The following is a 12,341-nucleotide window of genomic DNA, read 5'->3' as shown; positions in this document are numbered from 1 at the left end:
ACTGTCCTTCAGATGAGTCAGCTGCATTTGGAAATTTTATTAAAAGCTCTGTCTAGGCAAAATAGTTTTACCTCCAGCAGGGAGATTGTGTTTTCACTCATGTCTGTTTTGCTTTTTTATTTTTATTTTTTGGTTTGTCAGCAGGATTACACAAAAACCCCTCAACAGATATCCATGAAAATTTTATGGAGGATCCATCTCAACCCAGAATAGACCCCATTAACCTTTGATGCAGATCTGGACAAAGAAACAGATCTAGGACATTTTTTCAGTTTCTTTGACATTTCAAGACTGGGCTATTTGTGTGTGTTGTTGTTGATGTGTTTTTGACATTTTTGTAGGGAATAGTGCATGGATCTTGATAAAAAAATCAATATAGGTTGCTGGTATCTACGAGTGAGTACAATTCAACACAGATCTTAGATCTGGTTATCTTAAATGATGTTTAAGCAGTTAAGGTGTTTTGTAGTTGGGGAGTTTTTGAGTTTTATATTGGATAGGTTTAATTAAATAGCATTAAAGGGGACTGTTGGGCCTCTGCAAGGGTATTCTAGTTTTAAGTCATGTCAATACGATTATGAAAGTCAGTTTTTAATTTTCCAAATATTTTTGACCTTCTTTTAATATTAACAGATGTGGCTAATGATAATGGAAGCATACACATAAAGTCAGTTACACCACAAAGTGTTTTAAGAACTAATAAATCATGTCCATGAACATGCCTTGCACCAAATTCACACACGCAAGTCCAGCATACCTGTACCCACCACTGTACCGACAAACCTTGTGAAATAATCTGTTACCTGCAGTTATCTCTGACTGGATTTTAGACCAGACTCGACCCGTAAAATACTGTGTAAGACCTGACCTGACCCATAATCAAATATAATCTCAGAGCTGCTGCTGGGTCCTGAAGGGAAAAGCTCAGGGCACAGAAGACTGTCAGGGCGCACAACAGCAAGAGGTTATAAATAAATGATAAAAATAAATAAAAAGGCAGAGAGTGAGAGTGCAGATTGCGGAGGCAGAAACACCCCCCAGCCTTCAGTGGATTATGTTCACTTGTTTCTCCTTCTACTCAGAACCAACTCCACGGCTGAAGATCACACTCCCCAATATCCTGCTTACTCTACTCACAGCTGGCACAGCGGGGACACCTTCATTAAATATTTAGATTGTTTGATACGGCACCAATTGTAACTGGCCTCGTACGTTTCTCCAAACACCGGACTAGAAAAATATTTCCATTTGATAAATGAAGACAGATTTGATGTAAATATACTTTTTGTTTATTGGACTTAAACACATAAATTAGGCTTTTCAGATATGCAGGGGATAGGCAGAACCACAGAGTTTGATTAATTAGCCTGTATTAATTGTTTGCACTACTGACTTTTGGTTGCTTGTTTTTTCTGTTTTGAGATTAATTCTTTCTCTTCAGTCTCTCTGCCTCTGTTTCACCTGTTGCTGTGTTTAAAGGGGATGAAAGTAGCTCATAACTGAAGCTCAATCCGACTCAACCTGCTGATTCGGAATTCCTCTTAATAATGTATTCAGCCTCTTTTCCCTTTTGCGCCCACCTGCGTCTCCGTTGCAAAGAATTTGCTGGTTAAGTCCATATGTGTCTGTGCCTGTAGATTTTGCTTCCATTCATGTCGGTGTTGTGTTCAGGAAAATAGAGCCTGGTTTTTTGTATGTCTCTCATGTATTCAGTGGATTTGACCCGTATCACAGTTTAGTGTGGCAGTCATTTAAAAAGTGTAATGGAAGTGGAAAGCCAGTTTGACAAGTTTCAATGTTTAAACTTATTCATAACAATACACTCTTAAATCTGAATAAGTGTATAAAAAACCGTTTGAGGAAACCAGTTAGCTCAAAATTACTAAGTGAAGTAGAATAATGATTATTAAGTTATCACAAACTTTTTAAGCTCATAAGACTATTTGATAGTCTTCTTTAATTGATAATTCTGAGGTCACTGGTTTCTTGACTTTTTTAAAGTTAAGTCAGCTTATAATATTGAGGAATAGAGGAAAAGAGAAATACAAAAACAAATTACAAAGCCACAGGGATTAACTGATGATATCACAAAGAACAGATGGGATGAGATAAAGACAGGAAGTGTAAAGCAATGATTACAAATACGGTGTCTCTTTCAACATAAAACAGGAAATGGCAAAACTAAAAGCAAGGACCATGACAGCAATAGGCATTAATACATCTAGTGTAGATATGTGGCCTAAAGAATAATGATAAAAGAATTCTTTACATAGTGAAATTGTTACGTGGACAAGTTGACAAAACAAAAGCAAGTTTTGATCAAATAAAGCTAAAGAGACCAAAGGTCAGGCAACAAAGCTGATAAGAATTCAAGAACTTGAGGATTACAAATAATGAATACCCTTGTGAAAACAGGCTGGGAAAAGACAGGAAGTGTAAAGCAAAACAAGACACTGGAAGAGTGTCTTTTGCCATAAAACAGGAACTGAATAACAAAACTAAAACCAAGGACTACAATCTATTTGATTAACATCAACTGACCGTTACAGTTGCACAATAAAAGTGAGACTCAGAGGTAGGCAGGTATAACAACAAAAAGCAAGCTTTAATAACAAAGCTGAGGGTCTAAATACAAAATACAAAAGGCACTCAACAAAAAAGTTGGCAACAAAACAGAGTGAGCAGGCAGGCGCAAATCCAGGAAAGTACAAAAGATACGAAAACTAAATAAAGTACAAACCAAAGAAGCACAGGGAACACAGGCAGGAAGACAAAGAATACAGAAGACCATACGGGACTGATTTCGGGGAAACAGAACCTACAAACTGAAAATAGTAAGAGAAAAACACAGGCTCAGGGTTTGATCAACACATGGATCACAGGTGAAGATGAAATAAAGGTGGGAAAAGAACAATGTAAAGAGCAAAATATGATACCCGAGGAGAGAACTGCAGAATAAAACAAGAAAAACCTAAACGTCAAAGCATGACACTGACAGTCTAAATTTGCATAGTGGACAGGTTGTGTCTTCATATTTAACCAGCGATGTGAGCTCGAATCAGATGGGTACATCTCCGAGCGCTGTGACTCTAAATAGGACGACCTGAGAAAGAACATTTGCACCAGTCAGCTGAGCAGATCCCTCCGTGCTCAGCTGGGTGAAACAGACGACTGAGAGCACTCAGCCGTGCAGCTCTGTTGAGTCCCACACACATCGGCATTCCACTTTTCCACTTGGTCTGCTTCATTTGCCCGGCAAAATGAAATGGGGTTAACCTCATCCTCTCATGTGGCCTCTCATGTCCTCCTCTGAGGCACTGAATCCCTCTGTCGTTTTCAAAGACAGGGGCGGTTTTGCATGATTTATCCCATTCACTGAAAAATGGTCATCCATTTTCTAAAGCGTGCAATAAACCCTTTTGATTGATTTCCTACCTGCTAGGGAGCCGCTGTTTTCTAGGATCAATTTGAAAAACCAACTCAAAAATGATTGTTTGAAATTTTTGACTTAAGATCCTTATTTTTTTCTTCCTTTCTTTCCGTCTTTCTTTTGCGTGCTCCTCATTCTTTCCCATTCTCTGCCAAAAACTGACTCGATATCTGTGTATTTGGCAACACATTTTTTTTTCCATGTTTAAACTTGGAGGATTGAAACGCTGCTGACAGGCTCAGGTCTAAAGAAGGAGAGCTCTTAGGAGAGGTCAACATGGAGGAAAACTCACAGGTTCGATGTTGTCAGAGCTGTGCTCCTGTGAGGACGGCAGATATGCATTACCAACAGCAAGAAGACAAACAGGAAGAGACTTGTCATATTAACGTGAAGAGTAATACAGGCTGAGACCTTGTTTGGAGATAACACTTGGTAATCAGAGCAGACCAAAAATAGGAACACAGCAGCCCCTGAGTAGATGTCACGCTTATTCTAAAGTATGTTAGGACTTTTCAAAAACTGAGACTAACAGATGGCGATGCTCTCCTCAAGCCTGACAGCCTGTCTACTGATTCATAATGTGACAGCACTGAGCAGGAAACAATTGGAAACATTTGGTGCTTACAGCTTAGAGATTTGCTGCTTCTTCTCCATGCTGTTCTCACTTCTGACGGACCCTTTGTGGTTATTGTTGCCATTTTGTAGATGAAGTGATTACATTTATTAACTAACAATATCAGCCCCACCATTCATGTGACATGTACGCGTGAACCGTTTGGTCCATCTCGCCGTCCTTCAGCACATTGATAGACCTGGTTCTTGTGAGAAATTGTGATGTGATGGGTGGCTGCAGCTTGTCTTTGAGTGTTGCCATGGCGATCCTGACAACATGTGTTAAACTCTCGTGAAAAAGCCTTTTGATGCTGTTAGTTACGGTTCAAAAAACGCACTCATTTCACTTATTAGTGGTGTCACTGTTCTTGAAATTTTGCAAGTGGATTTTTCCAGGAGAAATCTAGTTTGTTCATTCCTTTAACCCGTCATAGATTTCAGCTGCAACTATTCCTTCTTTATTTATTTTTTATATTTGTTAATATCCCTAATAATCCTGAAAGAAACTGTTCATTTTGCCCAAATTTTGGTTGACAAGAGACTTTTGAAGGAAGGACATCGATGTTTTGTTTTGGTGATTGAGAGGTTAATGAATAGTTCAAATTGAACTAGGAATAATCAAAACAATCTTGTCACAACGCTAATTAAGAACCCTCCATGTGTCTACTGACATGAGCACATGTCTATCAGTCCTTGTGTTGTTTTTTACAGTTGTCAACACTGCAGCTGTCTCTTATGTGCATATTTTTCCTCGCAGGAGCTGGACATGGCTTATTATGACTCAAAGGCAGAGCTGGATTATGTGAGTAAGAGAAAAATACATATTTGCGGAGGTCAATCGACAGACGGTAGACTGTAATTCAAAAGAGTCTGTATGCAATATAAAAAAAAAAGATACAGTAGTCGTGAAAATGCTTTTCTCTCTCATGTTCTCACAGTATTCCATGGACGGAGAAGGCGAGGTGGAAAATCCTTCGCACATCAAGCTGGAGTTTGTGTACGATCCGAACTTCAAAAACAATGTCAACTACTCCTACACAGCTGTTCAGATTCCCACAGATATTTATAAAGGAGGCAAGTAGGGTTCTTATAAAAATTTCTCATTACACAGCAACATGTAAAGATGCCATATAGAGAGGCGAGGTCACGACCCCTTCAGGTGAACAATATATGTACCGTATGGGAAAGAGGAATATCTTCTTTTGAATCACACATTCGATCTTTGTCGATTTAAAAGATCATTTTTCAACTCTGGAAATTCGCAGTTTGACATAACAATGAATAAGATACAAGGCAGTGAAAGTATGTAATTAGAAGACGTCGTCTTGTTGAACGCTAACCAAGAACTAACTCTCCTTTCACGTGACTGCAGCTGTTCTGTCCACACTTGTTGTGATTTTCACCTTTTAATGCTTTTTCTGTGTCGAGGTGACGGCCGTGTTGATGTTGCTGAGCAGTTTTACACAAAATGAAATGGCATTTTACAATCTTTACAACAAAATGTGGCTTTCTTGACTTGCAAAGTCTTTTAAATGTATAAAAATGTATGTTATTCATGGTGCAGGATCAAAAATTATCTATCTCTCGCCGCTGACTAATGGACAATTATTTTCTGAAACAAGGTCTCATGAGGCAAGCCATTAGGGGCCTGACTTTACCTCTCTACGCTTCTGAGTTCATTTACTTTACATATTTTAAGGGCATATCTAAGAAATGTTACTGTGTTCCCCATCAGCTCCAGTCATTCTGAATGAGCTGAACTGGACGCAGGCGCTTGAGAAAGTGTTCATGGAAAACAGTCAGGAGGATCCGTCTCTGCTGTGGCAAGCGTTCGGGAGTGCGACAGGTGTCACTCGCTACTATCCAGGTAGATCTATTAACAACTACTGCTGTGTTTTCTAACCTTATTTTGACTACAAAGGTTTGATTTTAAATGGATTGAACTCAAATGTTATAAGACAAAAAAATCTTGAAATCTTTTCAGCTACGCCTTGGAAAGCCCCTGATAAAATCGACTTGTATGACGTCAGGAGGAGGCCCTGGTACAGTTTGCTGCTTAACACATTTCTTCATGTTGTTCTCATGCAAGTGCCATAGATTTACAGGGTTGAAGTATTGCATCTATTTCTTTGTCACAGGTACATCCAGGGAGCCTCGTCTCCCAAGGATATGGTCATTCTGGTTGATGTGTAAGTGATTAATAACTTTCCAAAATGTGTGGTTATGTCTTATTGTCTTGGGTGAATGTGTCCAGTGTGTGTGTATCTTCTACTACTGCCTGTTTCCGTGGGATGTAAAACAATAAAAAAAAAAACACAAAATGTTTCTTTTCCTCACAGTTTTAAATTATTAACTGGTGCTGAAATCCATCTGTGAAGTGCTCCTCAGCCTTTTCTTGCGCTTCTCCCTCCCCCTCTCTCTCTCACACACAAGTGAGGTGAAGAGACCATCTCTGGTGTTATTTCACATAAGTGAGCAGCTTCTTCAGGAGTTTAAAGGCCAGCGAAACAAGAGGAAGAAGCTACTGTAGACTCAAGTTGTATTGTAGTGGAAAAAACATTTGACTGGCACTGAGACTGCAGCCAAAACCAGCTCATTGTGTAACAGACTAAAGGTTAAGTTAAAGATGATATAGACACTACAAGAAAATCTAAATTGGCTCCTTCTAGTTGTTGTTTTATAGTAACTGGAGGAACAAAGAGGATCATAGAGTAGATTTGATTAGATAACTGTGGCTGAAGACTCTGGCTGAGTCAGATGAGGAGATTGTCACCACTCTGATGTGTCTTCATTCAACATCAGGCCACAGCTATCAGCCGGTTAGCTTAGCTTGGCACAAAGTTGAAGAACAGGTGGAGACAGCTAGCTGTCTAAGAAGTCACAGCCAAAAAGTCGCCACCGTGAATTTTCATTTTTACAGTTCAGTGTTTGTTTTGTGTACCTTTTGACACAGCCAGGCTAGCTGTTTACAGTCTTCATGCTAAGCTAAGCTAACCTAGCTGCTGGTTTCCGGGTTGCATTGATCTCGTTGTCTAACTCTATGCCAGGAACTGTCAAAGTGCTTGAAACTGAAACATGATCAGACTGAATTATGTTTCCTGTTAGCTTGGTGGATCAGGATCAGGATAAGGTCGAGTCTGTTGTGTTTATAAATTCGTGATCGTGTCCAGCAGCCCTGTTTTGTCCTCGTGGCAGATATTCATTGAGGTGATCAGTGGTCTTTCATTGGCACACTTTGCTAGGTTAATTATGTTATTGAGTCGAATGAGGAAAACATTTGAAGAGTCCTCATGCATGACCTTTTATTAGCATGACAGGTTTGTCCATACACGTATACCAAGAGAGTCTCCGAGGCAGCCGTGCATTCAAGTCCAAATAGGAAACAGTGAGTACTGAACAATGGAAATGTATGAACGCCACGCTGTTTTGTATGATTATACTTTCCCTATAATCCAAAAACCTGAAGATTATAGACAATAGTAAGGATCCACAAGGCATACATTGCTAAACAGTGTTTGTTCATCACTCGAGCTACATTAAGTATTTTTTGTGCTTTCGGTTTTAGCAGCACTGCTCAAAGTTGTGTTAAGGTCACTGCAAACCAGTGGGGGTTCTAGACATGTTTTAATAGGGGGGCCAGTTTGGGGCCGGCTTTTTTGTTAGGGGGCACATACAACCCGGAAAAAAAGATAAATCCCTCATTCAGACAAAACTGTGTTTACAATTTCAGCAATTTTGATTGGGTAGTAAACTGCTGAGACACTTCATTTCTGCCTTTCCCTTCAAAACAAAATCATTACAAGAAATCTGTCATTGTATTATTGATGCAAACTCCCTGTCGGGGGGGCCACAGGGGGGTCTAGACTCGGAGTTACAGTGGCACTGGCCCCTGTTGGCCCCCCCTAGAACCGCCCCTTTTGCAAACTGTACATGAGTGGGTTCCTTTGTCGATTGCAAAATGTTGGAGGAGAGAATGGAAACATGAACAGAAAACTGCAGAAAGGGATTTATCAAGTACCTCTGTGATTGAACATCTGGAGGAAACGTGTTAAGTTTTCAGCACTACTGAAGATTTTAGTTGGGGACTCACAGGGAGAGAGCAGTTGATACAGTTATACTATTCTTATTAATAGACCTCATTTATAAAACAAAAGTTTTGAAAATATGTTGAAGCAATCAAGAGTTCATAAGTTCATGAAGAATCTTCTACACTGATTTTTTTATAAGGGTTTTAAGATTCAAACACTGATCTTTTCCATGAGCTCATATTTCCACACAAATTCCTCCATTGTTGTTGGCAGAGTACAAAAATGCAGCCCCACTAATTTACACATAATGAGTCGGAAATGCCACAAAATTAGTTCCCATTTAGAAGCACTTTATTCACATCGACTGCAGCCTGGCTCACATACTTATTTTAGTACAAACTAAACTTAGACATCTGCCGCTGCATAATTGTGTTTCCTCAGGAGCGGCAGCGTCAGCGGACTCACCCTGAAACTGATCAAAGCGTCAGTGATGGAAATGCTGGACACTTTGTCTGATGATGACTACGTCAACGTGGCCAGGGTGAGTACCTGCTATAGTCTACGCCTCTGATCCTCCATCATTTCACATCTCTCTGTCTTGGCTTTGTTGTAGCTGATTTTCAGTCTTTTAGCCAAACTGTGTCTCTCGTTGTGCTTCAGTTTAACGAGAAGGCGGAGGCTGTGGTTCCCTGCTTCAAACATCTCGTCCAGGCTAACGTGCGCAACAAAAAGATCTTCAAGGATGCAGTGCAACAGATGCAGGCAAAAGGCACCACAGACTACAAGTCTGGATTTCATTTTGCTTTCAACCAGCTGTTAAATGTAAGCACATATTGATTTCAAGATCAACTGAGGAGACACTGTTTCACTGTAGCCCAAAACTCTTGCTCCTTCTCGTTCATCGCCCTTTCAAATGTATTTTTCAGAAGACAAATGTCCCTCGAGCGAACTGCAATAAAATCATCATGCTGTTTACTGATGGAGGAGAGGACAGAGCTCAGGATGTCTTCATGCAATACAACTGGCCCAACAAAACGGTCGGTTTCTTCTGATCATCTCACCTTCACGAACACACTTCAGTAGCATAGAGTGTCTGAATCATCCTCTGAAAACATGTGTTTCATTTGTTCCTCTTCAGGTTCGAGTTTTTACCTTTTCTGTGGGTCAGCACAACTATGATGTCACACCTTTACAGTGGATCGCATGCACCAATAAAGGTGAGTCATACTGTAGCGCAGTGGGCCCAAGATTTATTGTCTGATGTACCCTCATAATTAACACTATGAATTACATAAAAAAAGGGAAATTATTACTCTGTTTTCATCTTGCTATTGACTATTAACCAATACTTTAAACTAACAGTTTAATCCATTCCTTTAGGTTAACAGTTTCAACCATTTATTAATTTGGGTACTTTGAGTTTAAACTATTTAACGACTACTTTCATGAACATTTTGACAAACTATTGATCTACCAGCCACTTTAAGCTAACCATTTCAACCAATTATTTAAGTTTAAAGCTAACAGTTTCACCTATTTATCCATTACTTTAAGCTAACAATTTCAAACTTGTATCCATTATTTTAAGCTGAGACTTTCAACCATATTCATTACTCTAAGCTAACCGTTTCAACCATGTATCCATCACCTTAAATAGTAATTTCAGCTTTTTATCTAATACTATAAGCTAACAGTTTAAACTATATTCATTACTTCAAGTTAACAGTTTAAACCATATTCATTACTTTAAGCTTACAGCTTCAGCTGTTCACCTATTTCACCATTTATCCAATATATCTAGCTAAGTATTTCAACTTTGCTGCTAGCTTGATAACTAGTCCAGCTAGTTCAAGTTCAGCTACAGACCACTACAGACTGGTAGCTGAAGAGGTGCCAGTTCACTTCCTGCGTTACTGCCGAGGTGCCCTTGAGCAAGGCACCGGACCCCCCATCTGCTCTCCGGACGCTGACATGGCAGCCCACTGCTCCTAGCTTGCAGTGTGTGTGTGTGTTTGTGTGTATGTGTACACTTACAATGTGCAGCTAGTGATGGGTTAAATGCAGAGGACTAATTTCAGGTGTGTTTGCATGTTGCATGTAAAATATAACTGACAAAATAAAGATTCTTCTTCTTCTTCTTCTTCTTCTAGTTTTCGCTCACTTAGGTTGGCATAAGGCTACTGGCCACTGAATTGACTAAAGATCAGTTTAAAACCAATTTGTAATCATAATCACCTGTTTCTTAATTCAAATATGTATATATATATTTGGAATCAAATTACAATAGCAATTTTTTCTTGTCGAGTGGAGTTTTTTTAATTAGCCCCGTTCACATACGCCCCGGCACCTGCAGAGACTTTAAATCCCTGGCTGAGAATAACTGCAGTTATTGCAAGTGAACCTATGCAATCAAAAATGTCCTTACTGTTTGTGCCGTCTCCAAACATAAGTTGTTTGTAAAAACATTTGTAGATGATGGATGTGTGTGAGGCATCAACGGTAGATTGAGTGCTGTAGATGTATTTTTAGCCCTGCGGATAATGTTGAATTCATTGCTGTAATAGTCCCACTTAGCAGGGTCTTTAAAAGTCTTCTGTGTGTTTATAAATCAATGCTTAGGCAAAAGAACAAACAAGTACATCACTGAGCCTAATGCAGAGCACAGTGCACTGACCCACAAGGCTCACGATGCTCTGTGGCGTTGATCTTTCCAGAAGAATTCATGGTCGCAAGGATGCACTCTGTCCGGCCCAAAAAAACAGTCACACACTCCAATATTTCATTTTGATAAGCTTATGCAATGTCACAACATTTATTTCCGTCCAGATTTGCTGACATTTTTCGGCAAGATCTTGTGCTGATGATGGGAGATTTGGGCCACTGCTTAGAGTCTTCTCTTGCCCATCCCAAATATTCTCAATGGGGTTAAGGTCTGGACTCTGTGGTGGCAAATCTGTGTGTGAAAATGTCTCATGCTCCCTGAAACAGTCTTTCACAATTTGAGCCCGATGAATTGTGGCATTGTCATCTTGGAATGTCTTTGAAAAAACCTGGTCCTTCAATATATTCAGGTAATCAGCTGACCTCATTTTCTGGCAACACAACACTGCTGGACCTATGCCTGACCAACTGAAGCCACCCCAGATTATAACACTGCCCTCACAGGCTTGTACGTTGGGCATTAGGCATCATGGGTGCATCACTTCATCAGCCTCCCTTCTGACCCCGATGTGCCCATCACTCTGGAACAGGGTAAATCTGGACTCATCAGACCACATGACCTTTTTTTCATTGCTCCAGAGTCCAATCTTTATCCTCCCCAGCAAATTGAAGCCTTTTTTTCAAATTTGCCTCACTGATTAGTGTTTTTCTTAAGGCTACACAGCTGCTCAGTCCAAATCCCTTGAGATCTTTTTGCATTTTGTGTGTAGAAATGCTCCTCCTCTCACTATTCAACATAGTGACTTATACTGTTGATTTAAAAAAAACGTTGATATTATTACCGTTGATTTCCATTTGATTTTCACGACAGATCTCCGATCATGATCAACAAGATTTTTTTTCTGACAACATTTCTTCCTCGAAGATGATGGTTCACCACTATCCGTACAGGTTTTAATAACGCGCTGGACGGTTCTTAACGCAATTTTAGGAGCTTCAGCAATCTCCTTGTTGTACTTGTTGTTTTCTTTGCTTGATGCAGGCCAATAATTTGACCTTTCTGAAACAGAGTAACGTCTTTTCCATGACCACAGGACACGAGAGAGACAGAGAAAGAGAGAGACTTCCCGTGAAGCAGCTTTTGATCAGATATAGGGTTTGAGGTTCTACAGGAGCTTTTAGGTCAGACTTTCAGCCGATTTCATGGTCTTGACTGAACTGTGCAGATACAAATAGAGATACCTCAGTTTCAAAGCTCAGTGGTATTCCTCAATAAGCTTCCTATCTGTGGGAGTTAAGTAGCTGAGTCACTGGTCTAGTAACATCTAGTAAAATGTGGAATATTTATGAGCACCACTCCTGTGGGGTTTTTTTCTGATAGCATCTCTCACACATGGTCTTCCTCTCCCTTCCCCCTCTCTTTCTCTCCCTCGCTCTCTCTCTATTACTCTCCCTCTCTTTCCCTCTCTTTCCCCCTCTCTCTCTCTCTCTGTTTGTCTTTTTTTCTCTGTCGCCTGCCAGGTTACTATTTTGAGATCCGTTCCATCTGTGCTATAAGGATTAACACCCAGGTGGGTTTGTCTAGTGCCTCTGACACAGCTGATCCCTGT

The 12,341-nt window shown here is 40.0% G+C and overlaps 1 protein-coding gene across 1 annotated transcript in view; it reads left to right on the top strand.

The window, feature by feature from the left end:
* LOC115582602 (voltage-dependent calcium channel subunit alpha-2/delta-2-like) overlaps window positions 1–12,341 on the top strand; it is a 46,354-nt gene that overhangs the window by 18,323 nt on the left and 15,690 nt on the right. Inside the window, exons 5-14 of the mRNA XM_030418644.1 lie at window positions 4,800–4,844; window positions 4,981–5,116; window positions 5,778–5,909; window positions 6,027–6,084; window positions 6,181–6,231; window positions 8,512–8,611; window positions 8,731–8,892; window positions 8,997–9,107; window positions 9,209–9,287; window positions 12,253–12,302. Of these exons, the coding sequence (XP_030274504.1) occupies window positions 4,800–4,844; window positions 4,981–5,116; window positions 5,778–5,909; window positions 6,027–6,084; window positions 6,181–6,231; window positions 8,512–8,611; window positions 8,731–8,892; window positions 8,997–9,107; window positions 9,209–9,287; window positions 12,253–12,302 (924 nt within the window). The remainder of the gene's footprint in view (window positions 1–4,799; window positions 4,845–4,980; window positions 5,117–5,777; window positions 5,910–6,026; window positions 6,085–6,180; window positions 6,232–8,511; window positions 8,612–8,730; window positions 8,893–8,996; window positions 9,108–9,208; window positions 9,288–12,252; window positions 12,303–12,341) is intronic.

Source organism: Sparus aurata, chromosome 6 (genome assembly GCF_900880675.1).
Source record: "Sparus aurata chromosome 6, fSpaAur1.1, whole genome shotgun sequence".
Lineage (NCBI taxonomy): Eukaryota > Metazoa > Chordata > Actinopteri > Spariformes > Sparidae > Sparus > Sparus aurata.
This window is presented reverse-complemented; position numbering and strand designations above follow the sequence as displayed.